We start from the raw sequence: 19,215 nt of genomic DNA, 5'->3' as shown, positions 1-19,215 counted from the left end.
TGTGACTGTGGTTTGTATATAATTTTTTTTGTTTGATGTTTCTTTAGACATAGCAATTGCTTAGTTAAATTTTTGTATTTAAAGTAAAAACATTGTCAGGGATAAAGTTAGCTATAGAATATATTTGCTAGAGAAAATATCTATCATAGAATTATGGCAAATACTGTCATGATCTGAATGGAAAGTACGGGCTAATTGACAGATGCTCCCACATCTGTCATGATGAACATCAATATACTTTTCCCAGAGATCTTCAGTAAGTTGTCACCTTCCTAAAAGATTCAGTGCAACTTTGTCATATAAACATAAAACAGAATCAAATTATAAGAATATTCATGCAAATTAATAAGATTATAATACCCATCCCCTTTGATAAATGACATTGATCACACAGTGTTGATGCACACTACTCAAGTTAGCTGTTGCTAAGATGAATCCATAAAAGTTGATTTGGGTCTTATGACAAGTTAAAAATTGTTCATGGATCTATACACCTTAAAGCAGGTTATTTTTCTTTATTAATTCACTTGTTGACAGAGAATGTCTTTCACTTATCTGCAGCTATTTATTTTAAAATGAGCTAAGGGTGTATCTGTCTAACTGCTGATCCAGGTGCTCATTAGAAAAACCTATTATGTTAATTAGCACATTTTAAGCAAATTCAGCAGATGACTGAGATTCAAAATAAACATGAAACTATTTCCTTATTTGCCCAAGCAATTTCATCCACTGCTTCATGTTTGAAATTGTTTGTACTGTCACTGCTTTGGCTGCTTTCTTTCTTGGCATATGCAGAGAAAACATGTTCACGATGTTGCTACAACATATTTTCCAGCACAATGACTTTCAAACTCAAAGGTCATCTCTTTAACCCTATCTGTGGGTAGTGAAGGGGTCAACCAAAGGATCACTCAAAATAACATAGTCACAATAACACATTGACAGTGGCATCAGTAATGTACTAAAATACAATAAAAAACACTATGAGTGCAACAGTTAATTTTTGTCAAACTCTGTGGGAACTAGAGGTAGTAGTATAAGTAGTATGGTATACAATATAGAATGTACTCAGTGAGTTTTCAGTGTTTTTGCTCTATTTTGTTTTTGTTGCCATTGGTTTCAGTCTTATAATACATGTAAACAGCAAAGCATTGTCAGTCACCAGTAATGTTGTTAGCTTTTAAAATTGAAATTTAATACATATTTACTTAATGTCTATTGGAAGTTTCTAAAACAGTTGCTCATAAATTAGTTTCCATGAAATTCTCTCAAATGGAATTTTCTCAGATGTTTCAATTAAAACAAAATAAGGAACTAAGTCAAACACTGTAGTCCCAGTTGTTATTATTGGAAACCGCTCAGCAAAATAATTTGGTAACATCCTGAAAAGGCTGGCTTGTTTTCGTAAGCAGATTAGCAGAGATAATAATATAAATTTAGCTAAATTCAACTTAATGGATTCTCAAACTACATCAGAAACTGTGTTTCCCATTAGGTTTTTACTAGATGGATAAAAGAATTACTTTTCTGTCCAACTGATCGATTTACTGACAGTTTGATGGGGAAACAAAATGATGCACAGCTACACCCAGTGATTCCATGAAGGAAATGTCCAGAATCCTTGGCAGTTGGACAATCATAGAATCATTGCATGATTTGGGCTGGAAGAACCTTAAAGATCTTCTAGTTCCAACACCCTCATGATTATTAACTGTAAGTTTTCTAGGAGTTATCACATACCAGCTCACATAATATTTTTCTGATGGCACATAGATTTTCCACTAGACCACATAAGTAATTTTTAAATATCTGTTCCTTCTCTTGACTGTATTTCATAACATGGATGTCAGAGATCACAGTCTAATTACTTCCAGCCATGTTTAAAACATTTCATTATTAATAAAAAATTCCGTTCTGCTCCCAAAATGCATGGATTATAAAGTGTAATTGCTTTTACCATGTCGAGCTATAAGTACATCAATGTCGAATAATATTTTAGTCAATAATAAAAAATCTTCTACATGAAAATCAGTAGAAATTTTTAGTTAGAAAGCTAAAAATGTCGCTAAGGTATCTCTGGATACATCTCACATGATGTACTCTTCCTGAGTAGCAGAGAAAATTTTTATGTCAGCTGACGAATTATCTATAAAAGTATATATTTTTTCCCCAAATAAAAAAATTCCATGTTTAAATTTTGATTCTTCTTATTATCTTATTTTTTTTGCCAACTGAACTTGATATGAAATTTTTCTCTCTCATTTTTTCCATCATTCTGTTTACTTTGTTCCTAATACACTATTAGCTAAAACTTTCTTGAAACTTTTTTGAAAGTTTGGTTTATCACTGAAATTTCAGGTTTTTGCTCACATAAGAAAAAAAAAAGTAAGGATTGAGGGGAGGTCATCCCAGCCCAACTACTTATTTCCTTGTTCTGGCTGATATAGCTCAATATTAGTACCATTTTAACTCTGATTTCTGTAATTGAAGATAATGTTTAATAAGACTACTGTTGGACCTCTGTTTGCATCATAAAGTGCATGGAGAAAATGCTGCAAATGGGAAGAAATAAGAGGTGGCAGTGCTTTTCACCATGATCTTTCCAAGAATTCAGGGCAACTGATGTGAACAGAACATCTACATCTTTAAGGCTGCAATGTTGAGGCCATACCATATGACAGACACTTCCTGGCGCAAACATGAGAGAGCACTTCACTGTTGTCACAGGAATAAGTATCTGTTCCTACAGCCAATGTTAAATGTGTTCAAATTAAAATTGCTTTTGCAATTTAAAGTTCAACTTAACTTAAAGGTATAGTACCCAGGGTTTTACTGAAAATGCAAACTATGTATTTATAGTCAGATTTTGAGCAGCACAAGTTTCTTCAGTTTATATAGGGTAGTGGAAATGACAGTGCATGAACTTTTCACAGTTTTACCTTTGTTTTTCCTCTACAAAAATATATGAAATAGGGGAATTTTGGATTCAGTAGTCTCAGAAGATCACACATGATAGTGCTTCTTAAAATGATACATTTTTTTTCCCCAAGACTGGTTCTGAACAGTTCAGTTATATATTAAGGCACTTGTAATGAGCAATAATTAAGTAATTAGCACAGGATTAGCTGCAGAAATCTTAGAATAATCTATGACTGAGTTTTAGTGTATTATTTAATACTAACATGACTGATTTAAATCACTGGGTGGTCAAACAAGCTGGTAATTAGTTTTCACATTTTCATTCATTGGAAATTTTCAATTACTTTATTGCTGTTAATTTTGAGCAATTCTTGTGAAAAGAATTCAAATAGACCAGTTAATAATATTGGAAAGTGAATTCTTTCCCCCTGGTTCTGCCATACATTTGTTCTGCCTGTTCCCAATTATAAATAAAGCAGAGCCTTTGTAGAACTTAACCTTCAAAAGCTATACGATATCCCTTTCTCTGTTGAACTACATTTATACTGCCTGGACTCACTTACTACAGATGTCCAAATTGCAGCATGCAAATAAACACATTAATTGTATTTTACTCTAAATTTTGACATGTTGTATGATTTTGTCAGCAATGCAATTTTCTCCATCAACTTCTGGTTCGTTGGGAAGCGACTCTATATATCAGTACTAAAAAAATACTTACAACTATATCTTATAACTCTGCTATTGTCTGTGTTTTCTGTATGGATCATTAACAGAAAACATGTAAATTCATTTATGTGTGTAGATTAATTTTTCATAATGTATTCAGCAGGAACCAGTCTGGCTGAAAAGTTCCTCTGTCTTTTACTGTAACTTTTAATTCCAGATCTTTTCGATTATTTCTTTTATTTATTCTTTCTATTGTTGGAGGAAAGCAGCTCCTTAAGCGTTATGTTGCTTATCTTCTCAAGTATGTTGTTTAGGAGACTAAAGGTGTTTAAAGATAAAACTGCCAGAATTATTTCAAAATCTGACAGATTTGTTAACAAAAAAATTCTTCTGATCAGTATCCCACCACTCCTCTACACCTTTGATAAAAACCACATATGGCATCAATCCTGTTTGCCTGAATTAACTCCAATTTTCTAGTCACCAAGGTCAGAAAAGCACAGAGAAAGACTCAGCTGTTAGCACATATGGTCCAATGTGGTTGGTATTTACTCTATGTAATAAAAATCACAGAATGCTAAACCCAAATCCCACTGCAAAATACCTCAGTGGTGGCTGATGCTAATGTATAGATAGCAAATATATTATATGGGATATTTTGTGAATAAATATTTTAAATTATTGGCCATTTTGGATGTAAAGAATTTTGTTATGTCTGTCAACAGAACTGATAGGTGAACTTATTGGGAGAAAAATCCCCAAAAATCTGTCTGTGCAACGAGGCTCATTTTGATGATTATCATTACAAGCAATAGCTAATGCTACTGCTGCTGCTTGAGTGGTGCTATTAGGAAAATAATGACAGTGGAAATTCCATTAAGTCTTTGAAACCTGTGAAGACAATGAAACAATATTTATTTTTAACTGGGGTTTTTTGGGAACAAAAAGGTAAATAATAATTAATAGGCTTTCTATCTCTTCTGCCCATTCAAAGAGATCTGTGACCAAAGCAATGCCAAGTTTGACTTCTAATGCTGCCCAATAAGTTTATATCAAATCTAAACAGCAACGGTTGTGAGCACAGCACATCTTAATTGTGCTTTGAATATTGCACAAATATCTCTTATACAACTATAGATGCAGTGAGAATACATCTGTTAAAATTGTGGCATTTTGGGAAATTCTTACTCTATTTGAGGTAATATTTAAAGTAACATTTGTGATCTTCATGCTCAGTTCCAATGATGAAACTATGCAGTCAGTGCTTTTGGGAAAGGAGATTGTTTTCAGATACAGTGCAAATGAAGTGTGGAGTTCTGTATGCGCAATTTGTATCTGAGAACAGGCAGAGTGAACAGAAATAGGTTTATCTTTACAAACATCCAGAATATAGGATATGCTTTAGAAACAGATTAAGTTTGATTAAATTCTTATTCCTATTTATAAAGGAGGAAACCTGCAGAAGTGTGAGATATATCACACTTGTCATGTTTCACAGTATTTTACAACAAGAACCCTTGTGATGTTAGTTATTATTCAGTAGAGGACTATATAACATTCTGGTGTAAAAGGCAAGAAAGTTCTCTGAAATCCATTAGTGATTTTGGAGCTATGAAGTCTTATTTCCAGGTCAAAGCTGATAGCAAAAACTTATTTCAATAGCATTAGGGTTTGGGTTTTTTTTAACCGTAAGTTGCTTCAAATATTTAACATTTGTTCAAAATCTTTGGGTATTAAAACAAAAAGTCAGCACAATCAGGGCAAGAGTGAAAATGTCTCTCTCAGAGCACTGCATTTTTCATTCCTTATAGCACTATTCTTGGCAGAAACACCTTTCCTTTTTTCATTTGTGCTCTATGGACCATAAAAACTGCCTTTACAGAGGAGAGAACGCTGTATGCATTGGTTTTATTGTTTTTATGCCGACACAACAAAATCTAAATTGTCTGGTTCACTTAGGGGTTTTCAGGCCTCAGTGGTTCTGAAAAAATAGGGAAAAAAAAAATAGAAAAGTAATACTCTGAGGTCAAAGGGTTAGAGTGAATGAGACCAGGATGAAAAAGGAGAGTGTCTTTTTCATTTTTCTGTGATGACTGAGAAGAAGCTAGTCTAATAGAAGACAATAAAGAAAATATGGTATTAGGTATTAAAGAGATCAGTATTTATAGCTAGTGGTTAAATTGTTCAAAAAATTAGATGATACTCAGAAGCCCACCTGAATTATGTTTATCTGTTGGGTGATAGAGGACAGCTAAGCTGATTTAAGTCTGGTCTGCTGTCCAGCAAACCTGGAGTAAGGTACAATGTTTTCAGGCTACTTCAGGTGCTAGTGATTAGCCCTGTAAAAACTATGCCTTATCCTGTAGCAGTGGTTCAAAACTGTGCACTACAACTATCTGAATGCAGAGTTTGGATTGTGCATAGCATCGTAGTATCCTGTGGAGGCATCAGGTGCAGATATGCAATTAAGACCAAATTGTGTTTTAACGTACTCAGCTATGCCAAAATGAATAATTATACTGCTTTATCTGCCTCAAAATCAGCACTTAGTTTTGGAGTGTAGAATTAGCTAAGACTTATAAGAAACTAGAAATTATTTTGGTTATTAAAACAAATTTAAATGTATTATTCAAAACAAACTATCTTCAACAAGATGTGTAGTGATTTGTGAAAGCTAAAAATTAAGTGTGTAAAACCAAAAAATTAATAAGAAGTATTGTCTCTTATTCTGATTCTTATATTTGTCATTATTTCCTTGTATTACTTATTTTATTTATTTATTATTATTTATTACTTATATGCTTGTATTACTGTTTAGTTCAGAAGTCCCAGTAATGGACATTGTTTTCCACTTCAGAAACACTGAGTTGTTTGGAGAAAACAGTCCCAGTTCCAAAGAATTCAGTTTCATATTAAGACCTGGGAGAGGTGGACCAGTGTACACAGATACATATTACAGAAACAATAAAGTATATGAAGTAAACAATAGAGAAAACACATCATTGATCATTGATAGGTATTTCAACAGTAGCAATCAACCTTTACAAATTTCCATTTGGTGAGACTACAGGCAGGTGAACAGTCTTTTTATGTTTCTGTACCATTTATTTTCATTTATGCTAGTGTTCAAATTCTTTCAGAAAGCCTTATCATTGAGTTTTGCTGTATTTATAATATTTTAGAATTACAGGATTCCTAAAATATTCTTCACCTTAGGCTGTTTGTTCTCTCAGTTTTAAGCTTGCCACACTATGATTTGAAATGTATTCCATTAATTAACTTTGTTGATCTCTCTATTAATGGTACTAATCCTGTGTAGCCTAAAATACTGGAGACATATCCCTGATGTTTTAGAACATCTATGAGCCATAAGAGGATGGCCTATAGTATTTGTTTCACCTAAATTTGACATCTAGCCTTCTTAGGTTTAGAAAAAAAAAAGAGATACATGAATGCTTTTGCCATTATTAAGAACATCAGAAATGTATTTTCTAGTTTATTTCACAGCTGTGTAGATTTAGGGCATATGTCAAAACAAAATGTCATACTTACAAGAAAAGAATAAGGAATTAATAAAATGACTTACTATATGAACTGTTAAGTTTAGATTCCTGTACTCATGTTCAGGATCTCCAAAGGGTCATGTATGAAACAATTGGAGAATTTTATGAAAAATTCTACTTGACTTTCAAAGGAATGAAGCAGAAAAAAAGACAAGAAAACACACTTCTCTGGATAATGATGGGCTTGCCTTTCTTTTGATGTAGGAACTACATAAATTCACAATGCTTTTGGGGTTTGTTTGGTTTGTTTCTTTTGTTCTTGTTTGGTTAGGGTTTTTTTTCCAAAACAGGAAATGATATATTTTGGTTTGTTTTCTTGAAATTGCTCAAGGTCAAATTTGAAGAGTCCCCAGAAATTCTTATTAATTACTGTACCTAAGTTCATGCCAATAAAGAAGCAAAGAAATCAATGAAAACTCAAAGTTGGAAGGCATCTCTACAGGTCCCTTACTCTTGTAAGAGGAGGTCTGCTTTCTTGATTGAAAGCATGGTGTTAAATTAATTTATTCAGAGTGCATGGAGTTAGATTAACTTATTCAGAGTTACATTAAACTGTGTCAATATTTCCAGTGAGCTGATTCTACTACTTCTGTGAGCTATGTGTTCCAACACTTAGTTTTTCTCATGGTGAAGAATTTTTTCCTTATATACTCAGAGAATTTCCCCTTAGCAGCTCTGGCTATTGCCTCTTATCCTGTTACCATGCATCCGAATGAAGCAAGTACCTTCAGCTTCTCTCTAACATTCTCTTTAGGTAATGGAAGAAGGTGATTAGATTCTCTGTAATCCTTCCATTCTAGGAACAACATTTCCATAAATTTTTCTTTGTGAGTTAAGATCTCCAATCTTCTGATCACTTTGGTGGATACTGTCTAATTTTATCATGTCTCTGAACTCAGAGAACAAAAACTGGACACAGCATTCTTGGTGTGATTTGACAAGTGCCAAGTATTGTGGATTAATCATTTCCTTTGTTCTGGGCTTGGCTATAGTCTTGCTGATGTTGCCTGCAGTTTACTTTCCTGCTGCAGAGATGGGCTGCTTACTCATGTTCTGCTAGCCGTCTTCTTGGGACCATAAATCCTTTTCAGCCACAATTCACTCCCACCAGTCAATTCCCAGCTAGTATGGATGCTTGGGATTACTTTTTCCAAGGATAGACTTTGAATCTATCTTTCTTAAACCTCATGCATTTTCTGTTACACTAATTTCCAAGCCTCTTGTGACCTATCAGCATGGTAGTTCTTTCTTTCAGTATTTCTACCTCTCCTCTCTCTTTCATGTCATCCACAAACCTGATGAGGATGCTTTCCATACCATTTTCCCAACTGCTTATAAAGATACTGAGTAGTATCAGGACTGACCCTCAAGATACTCAGATCTTGACAAGATGTTAATCTGGCCTTGAGCTGTTAACCATGACTTCCGTTGCCAGTTAGCCACCTGTAGCTGCTCCATCTGTCCAGTCCTTATCCTTCCAGTTTGTCATCAAAGATGTTTTGAGAGACCATGTTGGACACCTTGATAAGGCTAATACAGATTGGTCCTTTTGAAATCTCTTTTCACATGTCATTCTTTTTGGCATTGCAGATGCCTAAGTGATGAGCTTGGTGAAGTCACTCAGAAGTGATGTGTCATAGTCTGTCCATTACAGATGGTCATAATGAATGGACATTGTTCCTTAGGCTTTAAAAAATCCATGAATCAACTTTAGGAAAAGTGACTTGTGTCCACTAAGCCTGCAATGCTCAGGAAAACAAAAATCGCAAAGCTGTTATACATAGTGTCATAAATAGAAAATACTGTAGTAGCATTGGGAATCTGTGGGTTTTTTTCCTGACATAATGATTGAGATGATTTAGTTCTCATGGGGTGGTGAGTGCTTTCATAAAGTATATCAGAACTAGGTTGATGACTTTTAAAATTTTTTTTCTCAAAATGTAATCTTAATTACCTTCAATCTTTCCTTAGTTACTGCAGCCTTTTGAGTTTCAATATTGCATGGGTGAAAGCAAAGCTGAAGTATTTTCTGAGGCACCGAAATGCTTTTAGAATCCAGGAAAGAAGGTGTAAGCTATTATTAAAATAAAAATCTCTATTAATGGATCTGTAATTTTTCCTTCATAGAGAAATGTCAGAATTAGCCTGGCATATTATTACTGTGCATTTATCCAATCCTGACTTGTATCATGAGGTCTGCTTCCACATACTTTGATCCTTGTTTATTCTCTCATTTATTCAACATCCTGATATGTTGTGGTCCAAAGTCCTGCTGCTCAGATATTTCTTTCCAAGCCAGTGCTCCAGGATGGAGCAGTAAGTAACACATTACTGACAATGACTCATTCTGTTTCCAGACTCATATTTATACATCACATTAGGCTATGACTAACTTAGAGCCTTTGCCATGGTTGCATTTGTGGTCCCTGAAAAGCACAGTTATCTTCCAATAATGTTTAATTTATGAATGCTGAGTATGACACTGACAGTATCCTCTGAATGTCAGTGTGAGGGCTACCATTTTATGCAATGGGTTTGATGTTGAGATGACTTTCTAGATTTGCTTAATCTTTTCATTTCCAGTTTTCCTATTAGTTAGCTCTCTTTTTTTCTTCCAGTGAAATTCAAGTCATAGGCAGCTTTCTTACTACTCTGCATTGTCTCCAGCATTCCTGAGGGAACACAAGCATAGTAAATCATGTCACCACAAGTTATCTTAGACAGACATCATTTCTGGTTGATTTCAAGTTAAGTTGGATTTCCCGACAGTGGTTTCCAGTTAGATGAAACAATATGGTGAACTAACCCAGATGAAATAATACATTGCATTGATGGAGTATATAGGTTGATTAACCAGATTGATTTGCACACAGTGAAAGAAGGTGGAAACATAATGTAAATTGCAGCATCTGCTTCTAACAGTATGAATGATACAGTCATAACCACTAGAAGCATATTAGAGTGTCATTTTCTTTAATTCAATGTCAAATGGGTTTCTGATGCTTTTGATTTTTCTGACTTCTTGATTTTCATCAATGGGTCTGCTGCATATTTTGGCAAACATAGGACAACTATCTGTGGTTATATTTTCCTAAATCAAATGATGAAGGTTTTTTAATTTAAGATTGAAAAAAAACCTTCTTGTGCATTACAAAAAAAAAACCAAACAAACATAGGGTTCAAAAGTAAAATGGCATTTTTCCCTGGCATAATTTCAGCTTTCAGAGGGGGAAGAAAGTAGTGCAAAAACATTGTAATGTTTTGCCTATATGAGAAAACTGAGATATCACTGTTAACTTTACAGTGGTGAGCCATGTGCACTGATATTCTAGGTTTTGTGTTCTCTTCTAAAGTCTCGTTAATCATGTGTAGAGTGTTTTAACGTTTTTGTTTTAATTATTCCAGTAAATGAGCTGTTCTGTGCAGGAGCTTTCTCTGATTTTGTTGATGACCTTTTTTCTTTTCAATAGTAGCAGTGGCTTCATCCTAGCTGATTCAATCAGTCATCATAATATGAACACTGTCCTTTACAGGATATTGTATTTTTTCACATGTTCTAATGACTGAGTAGAAAGCAACCATTTCCCTTGCTGATATTTTTTCATCCCGGAGTTTATTTTTTTTTCTCAACAAAAATAGAAAAATACTTATGTATTACACTTCATTCTTTTTTTCTATTGTATCTCATTTGGTTTTTCTTTTTTTTTTTTTTCCTTCAGCATGTGTCAGCAATGTGCATGTAACCATTTACTAAAATTGTTTTCTCTGCCAATGTTTTATACTGCTCAGATTATTTGTAGTGGCTAAAATATTTACTGGGGTTAAGACTGTATGATAAAAGAATTAAATAATGGGTTCTTGGTAAAATTTTACAAATACTGGAAAACATTTATTTCCACCCTGTCTGCATTACATAGTATGTTAGATTCCTACAGACCTATGTGTGTTGCTTGAAGTATATTATACCACAGTGTAATATTAAATGCTTCCAAGGGTTATTTGATTAAAAAGAAATGCTATGAGGAGAGACCCTATCTGTTTGGTCATCTCTATTCACAGAATATTCTGAAGAAAAATGTTTTCCTTTTTCATTGTTACTAACATCTTTTGCAATCAGGCCCCGACTCTTTTCAGTACAGTAACAATGCACATAATGCAGAGCCCTAAAAGTCTTCAGTTTTGTTAGCATTGACACTAGACTTAGTTCAAATGCTTGATTTGTTAAGTCCTCAAGCGTAGTAAAAGAACTCTTGGATTCTTTCTCAGCAGGGGGAGAAAGTAGTCTCTTTTTTCTAAATAAATGTTCTTTTCATTCCACATACACTGCTAATTCTCTTTTGAGTCAGAATTTCTGGTTATCAATCAGCTGAACTTCAGACATATTTGTAGTGTCAATCCTTGTTTAGTATTTCTACCAGAGCTGATGGCAGAAATATCTTTGAGGATGACATTAAAAGAGGAAAGACACCTTAAAAAGTCTGATAAAACTAGTGCTCACATGGTATTTACTAGGCAAAATTTAACATTACAGAACATTTTCTGATACATCTTGAGTTTGCTGTGTTATTAAACAGATGGGGCAAATGTGTTATAAAATGTTCAGTATTTCTAATACCTTCAGTTTATCCAGTCATTATGATCTCTTAAACACGGTGTTTTACAAAAATGAGAGAAAGTAATTATCTTCTTTTTAAAGATCCGCGGGTGAAAAAAAGGAAGCAACTCTTTTGTAGTTGCACAGCATAAATTTCTTCCAAACTACTGACTCCTTTGTCCCAAATTACTGACTCCCTTCCAACCAAAACAGTTCTTTGTATTCTGGAAATATTAAATCAGAAAACACATATTAATTTTTAGGACTTCCAGTAGACAATTTCTGTAAGGCAAGCTAGCATTGTTATGACCAGAGAGTGATATTATCTCTTACCTAAAATCTTTCTCCAAGTATTTTTGTCATATATGATAGATAAAATGTTATCTTCCCTCTCCTTCACGACTTTCTCCATACACTGCCATCTGTAAGTGCTTTGGTTACTTCAGATTGACACATTGTGCATTAGATTTTCAGAACTGTTCAGCTGAGTGATTGAAATAAGAGTGAAATTTCACTTGTGCCAGAATCCACAGATTCTCCTAAAAAACTCAACAACATAGTTGATTATCTTTATGCTAGAGTTTTAAATACTTAATAGTTTTCCACTGACCTGAAGTACTTGTAGGCCTTCCTCTTGCATAAAAATATATAAACAATAAAAACCGATCAACAACAGATATTTCACATTTGACAGTCTGTCGTTTATTTTTACATGGAGAAGATGAGAGGTACAGATGAGATGAAAGGCACAGACCCCCTTAGAAAATTGCCTCGGTAAAACCTGACATATAGTAAAATCTGAGAAGAGAGAAATGTGCAAACTGAGAATTTGCTTTTACTCTTATAAGCATATTATTCTCATTCATACTGCATCTAATATTTGTCTTTCAGAAATCCAAAATCTCCACTTATGACAAGATGTGGGCCTTCATGAGCAGCAGGAGGCAGTCAGTACTTGTTAAAAGCAATGAAGAAGGTATCCAACGTGTGCTTACCTCTGATTACGCGTTTTTAATGGAGTCGACAACCATTGAGTTCGTCACACAGAGGAACTGTAACCTAACACAGATTGGAGGCCTGATAGACTCCAAAGGTTACGGCGTTGGAACTCCCATGGGTAGGTGATATGTCAACCACTTGTTCTCTGTTTGTTAATCTTGGTTGCTGCAGTAGCATACAATACAGTCCAGTACACCGTTCCTTCCTCTATGTTGCGAGCATTTACCTCTATTTTCTTTTTCCCAACCAGGAGAAATACATATTTTGTCAAAGTTTATTAGTTTTCTTGTATTTTCCAAACAGAAAACGGTTGTTGCTTTATAAATAGTTGGATATTTTCATACGATACATTTGCCTTACGTGGTGCCCTTGATATCTTCAACAACAACGTGTTGTCACAGTCACAGTACTTTATTTTATAAAAAAAAAGTTTTAAAGATGTTGATCTCTGTCTTTAGAGAATGAAGCCCTAGTAGTGGAAGGCTTGCATTAGAAAATGTGGCTGATGCTTCTAAAGTGAGAGGGCTAATCACTGAAATTGTTAAAAGAGAAGGAAAGATTCCATACCATGCCACAGGCAAAACAAATTTTGATTTAGCCTTGTGGGATATGGCTTTACATATTGGCATGGAAATTCCAATCCTTTAATTGCTTTCCAGGCCAGCTTTTTTTTAATAAGTACAAAATTTTAGTTGCAAGATTAAAAGTCAACTACAGGTATTGGCTTGGTTCTAGCTTGGCTCCTAGAATGCACAAAATGGGATTAAGCAAGAACTGAGTTCCCATTGAGTACAGCTATTTTTTTAAGGATATGAGATGAAGATCTGGCTTTAGATTTCGGAACAGGTGGGAATAAAAAGGGTGTGACACAAAGACTGTGAGTACCGCATGATGATTCTACTTAATACAGTAAGGTTGTTCTGCTTACTTCTTTCTCAGGCAAATATATATTTGAACTTCATTTTTAATAAGAATTTATCATTTTGTGGTTGATGTAGATATGTTTTTATTTTTTCTCAGGTAGCTGTTATGTTTGGTACTGTTTTTATCTGTGTTGATACCATATGCTAATCATTGTACTGGGAAAGTTGTGTCCAGTAATTTAAATCAAGCACATGGAAAGGAATTTTAAGAAATAATGTTTACTGGAATATCTTGGATAAAGAGGTATCTAGCATTATCAAATACAAATTTGCCTATATATGGGATATATTTACTGCTACTTCAATAACATCCTTGAAATTTTCATTATTTCAGTAATTTTCTTTGTAATGGACACCTGCTGAAGGAATTATGATTCTGTTCATTCTGTCTTTGAACAGTTGTTAGGAATCCAGTTTTGGTTCATATGAATTTTTCCACCCTGTTCCACACTGTGGCTCTTGTAATGCTGGATATATTCTGTAGACTTGTAAACGACAGAACGGACTGGACTTCAGTCCTGCTGGTCATTTTGGCATCTTGTATTTACTTATATATAAAATTTTTTGTTATTTTGAGGACGAAACCCACCTTCCATTTAGGTTTAGTAAGGATAAAATAAAATCTTAGGGATGGTTTATAATCTTTGAATAATCTGCATGCAAATTTGTGAAGCATCTGAAGCACGCCCCAGAAATTTAAGTGGACATTGAAATGCCAAACTGCTAGGAATCAGAGAGACCAAAGCAATCTAGAAATTATTCTGTTTATGTGTAAGTCAGAGAAGCATCATAAACACCAGAGAAAGCAGCTTTAAAACAATGATAAATCCAGAAATAGAATTCTGAAGTTTAAGTTTAGGGGAAGAAATGCTGAATGTAAAGAGGCAAGGAAATTAAGTAAACTTTCTGTTGGTCATTGTCCCCTACTTCATATAGGGAGAGTAGGCACTATTTCTTCACTAACTTTGAGTCATATCAAAGACATCATTCAGCTCTTATTCACCCTCAAGATTCCAAGTAACAACAAATTATCTGTGTCAAGAGAAGTAATAGTGTTGTACAAGGGGGTATGTGAGCTGACAGTTGTCTTGAATCAAGATGAAACAAATAGAGGACATACCTGCAGGAATCAGTGATCACCAAAGGAGGTAAAATAAGAGGTGAAACAGTGCTAAACTTAAGAAGTTGAAGAAAGATTTGAAAAAAGATGACAGCTTCATAAGGGGAAATAAAGCAGAATGTAAAACAGGATGTAAAGTAAAATTTTTCAGAAAACAAAGAAGGTATAAAAAAAGAGCATCTTGGGCTTTCCCAGAACAGCTAAGAATAAGAGATGAATCCAATATTTGGGCAGTATCTATAAAATACTGTTGAGAGAGCTGACATTTATAATGGGTTTATATCCTGTGTGTTAGGTGCACAGTCTCAGAAGAAAGGGATTGTGCAACCTCTGCTAGAATGATGCATAGTTTGCACATATATATTTGAAAGAAATCCTTATGAAGAAGCATTTCCATGGTGTCTGTCAGAAAACTTTTGTTAAATATTTTGCTTTATTGAAGCTAAAAAGTATTACAGAACAGTGGATAATGCAAAATATTCTCATGCATTATAGCTAATCTCATTTCTACAGGAAAAAATAATTCTGGAGAAGTTAAAAGAACTTATGACATGGTTATATCTATAGAAGTAGATTACATAGTTATTTAATTACTATGAAAGAAGTTTATAGACATGCAATTGAGTAATATCATTTTAGAGTTAATAATTCTAAGAGTAACTTGTCAAGTGCTTGGAAAACTGCGGTGTAATGGCTTCACATACAAAGTATGTGTTACTGCTTTTGCCTATTTGAGAAGCAGCTTGTCTCAAAGCAGAACAATACAGAACTATTTGTGTTCATAGAACCATAGAATCACAGAATCACAGAATATGCTGTTTTGGAAGGGACATGTCAGGATCATTGAGTCCAACTCATGAACTTGAACTGGACACTAAAAATCACACCATGTGCCTGAGAGCATTGCTCAAACACTCCTTGAATTCTGTCAGGTTTGGTGCTGTGACCACTTCCCTGGAGAGCCTGTTCCAGTTACCAACCACCCTCTAGGTAAAGAACCATTTCCTGATATCAAACCTAAAGGTCCCCTGACTCAGCTTCATAACATTCCTAGTCCTATCACTGGCCACCACAGTGAAGAGATTGGTACCTGCCCCTTTGCTTCCCCCCCACGAGGAAGTTTTAACTGCAATGAGGTCTCCCCTCAGTCCCCTCCAGGCTGAACAGACCAAGAGGCCTCAGCTGCTCCTCATATGGCTTCTATTCCAGACCCTTCACCATCCTTGTGGCCCTCATTTAGATGCTTTCTAATATCAAAGCTGCCCCCAGCACTCGAGGTGAGGCCACCCCAGTGCAGAGCAGAGCGGGACAATCCTCTCCCTTACCCGGCTGGCAATGCTGTGCCTGATGCTCCCCAGGACAGGGTTGGCCCCCCTGGCTGCCAGGGCACTGCTGACTCATGTTCAACTTGCCACTGACCAGGATCCCTAAGTCCCTTTCCACGGCATTGCTCTCCAGCCTCTCATTCCCTGGTCTCTACACACAGCCAGGGTTGCCTTTTCCCAGGTGCAGAATCCAGCACTTGCCCTTTTTAAACTTTGTACGGTGTTACAGGCATGGTGCTGGGAAGATATAGCTGTCATCTGCAAAATTTACAAAAAATCCAGTTTATCTCCTGGAATAGTGGCTTGAAATTGCAGAAGTATTTGCACATAAGGTTAAATTTGTAGAATACAGTTGTTACAGGTCTTATGTTGACTACAGTAGAAAGGATATGGTTACTTTTGGAGAACAGCTCCAAAGGAAGTAGGTGCAACATATCTTGATTATTTTGAAGGTAATGGAATAATAGTTTGTGAGAACATAATTTGCTTGAGTGTAAGCCGCTACAAGAAAAAGAGCTAAAAGCTTTCCTAACAGAAGAATATGCTATCAGTTTATGACAAGATAATCACCTGGAAAATGCAACCACCCAAATATAGCACCAGTTTAGAGTATTGCAGTAAAAGCTCTCTGATGTTAATATTTTAAATTTAGAGAAAGAATGTTGCACAAGATTAGGAGAAAAAAACCCCAGTGGATCAGGCAGTACATGGGTATCAGTTCCTTCCAAAAAAATGGAGAAGCTAAATATGAGTTTACATGTTTACTTCCTCTAGAAGCACTAGTGGATTAAACAAAGTTTAGATTGTAAAAATGTAACTTTGATGAAGGAAATTGGAAATAATGTACTTTTGGCATAAAATAGGATGGTCAGAATCAGTGTACATCTTTAAAATCAACAAGACACAGTGATGCTTGAAATAGATGCAAGGCAGAATTCTTTGCTGCAGTGAAATATAAAATAGGGAGAGTGAATGTGGTGAGTTATGCATACAATGACTGATTCTCATGATACGTATTTTTAAATTAAAGTTTTGTATAAACCAGAATTCATTTTCAGTCAGCCACCTCTGGTACTAGGCTAAAAATCTTGACGTATAATGTAAAGACAACAGACCTGGGATGAGATGTTTGATAGCAACTGATACTTTGGAGCAGATAAGATAGAACCTTGTAAGAGGTCGTGTTTGTTTTGTTTTCTATCTTTACAACATTGTTTATAGCTTTGTAACCAAGAGTATAACGCTTGCTTTGCTAGAGGACATTTGTTTGCTTCTTTTTTTTATCTTCCAGTTTGAAGATCCACACGCAAGGGGTTTTTATTTGCTTTATTCTGGTATGTTTTACCAGGAGGCACTGTTTTGCCCATTCTGTGTTCTTCATCACTGAATCTGTCAGAGAGGAAAACTATTTGCATACAGTTTTCAACATGGTGTAGAGTTGATTTCTATCTAACATATTCTAATAATATGGATATGTATCATCCACAGTTATCTATTAGAAACACACATAAATTTCTTTTAGTGGTAGGAATTTGTGTTTGTGGGGGTATTCACCTCAGCATCCAATATTGATGTTCAAGGGAGGAAGGAGGGGAGGGAAGAAGGGAAGAGGGAAGAAGAAAGAGAGAGAGAAAAGACACAAAAAGGAACTGAACAAAGCAGTAGTGAGAGAGGAGGAGGGAAGGATAACAAACCCTTTGGGCAGGCAGTCCAAATTATTCTTTCCATTTCAGATACTCTAAAGTGTTTATTATCATCTCTAGTAGTTTCAATTTCCCATTTCATCATCACGCCTGGTAGAAGTGTTTAAAGTTTGGTTTGTTCTTGAATAAAGCCCAGTTGGGATAAATCTACCATTGCAAAGAGTTCCTAAATGTTTATGATACACTCACATGCTTATGGTCATCCTATCAGACAGAAATTGTAGCATTTTTTTCAAGAAAACCTGGGCTATCCAAAAAGCTACTTTTTATGTCCTACTGAAACACAGTTAATATGACTTTCCTATGGTCAACATACTGTAAAACAAAGTAATATTAAGAGACAAATGCTATTTTCCATAATGAATATTTACTAACATTGTTGCTATTGTGAAGCAAACCACATGAAAGGTTAGAAATGTAGCTTCTATGCACTTTATATTAAAGCCTCAATGGTCTGTGAAGCTACTTCTCACTTTTCTGTTTTTTTTTCTTTTTTTTTTTTCTTTTTTTTTCTTTTTTTCCTTTTCTATTTTCTACTTTGCAATTGGAAGGAACATAGATGAACACATCTTTTGGAAAAACCAAACTTCATATATCTGGGATGGTTTCAGGTTCTTATTTCTTTCCTAAACTCCTGTTTCTCTTCAGCATGTTTGACAGCAGGCTACTTCCCATCTGGTTTGGGCAGATTTTCTACTGAATTGCCACTTGCTTCTATGTTGAACCTGGAGCACATAGATGGCTGGCAAGTGAATATTTGGAACTGATTCCATATGAATAGATCTACTGAGCATGCACTTTTCAGATCATCTGCCTTTATGTGGCAGATGAGGACTATCCTGTCTGTATATGCCAGACAAACTCTGTATGTGTGGAGATATATGCAAAATGATGCCTTTGACATTTTGAAAATGAAAAACGGTATGTGTAAGTAATCTTTAAAAATTGCATATATTTCTTCTAGCTCTTAAGAAATACAAAATGGAAAATAGTGCTTGAGAGATACAGTGTGTAGAAGAAATTAGTCATTTCTCTAATGTTTCTCTGTTGCTGAACTGCAGAAAATTGCAGAATCAGGCTAAGAGGGGGCTTCAGTGGTGTAGCAGTGATGTTCTTATAACACCTGATAATGGTGAGGCAAGAGAAAGTTTGAGAAAAAGGTGAAATATACATTTCTTTATCCTTTATTCCTGTGAAGTTAATACAATCAAATTCTGCTATTAATATTAATAATGCCTCAGTAGCAAAATATAATAAGAATCTTTGAATCTGTTACACAAATCTCTTCACTTGTACAAGGTTTTTTGATTAACTTTTCACCTGTGATCAAGATATGACTCCTTCTTCTAGAGCATATCACTTTTTGTATCACTGGCTCTTCCATATTGATGGACTACCAA

General features: G+C 34.9%; 1 protein-coding gene across 1 annotated transcript in view; it reads left to right on the top strand.

Moving 5' to 3' along the window:
• Positions 1 to 19,215, top strand: part of GRIK2 (glutamate ionotropic receptor kainate type subunit 2) — a 357,596-nt gene that overhangs the window by 309,041 nt on the left and 29,340 nt on the right. The window contains exon 14 of the mRNA XM_069008590.1: positions 12,637 to 12,862. Within this exon, the coding sequence (XP_068864691.1) occupies positions 12,637 to 12,862 (226 nt within the window). The remainder of the gene's footprint in view (positions 1 to 12,636; positions 12,863 to 19,215) is intronic.

This window comes from Aphelocoma coerulescens, chromosome 3, assembly GCF_041296385.1.
Source record: "Aphelocoma coerulescens isolate FSJ_1873_10779 chromosome 3, UR_Acoe_1.0, whole genome shotgun sequence".
Lineage (NCBI taxonomy): Eukaryota > Metazoa > Chordata > Aves > Passeriformes > Corvidae > Aphelocoma > Aphelocoma coerulescens.
Note: the sequence above shows the minus strand (reverse complement) of the source record. Positions and strands in the feature narration are given on the sequence as shown.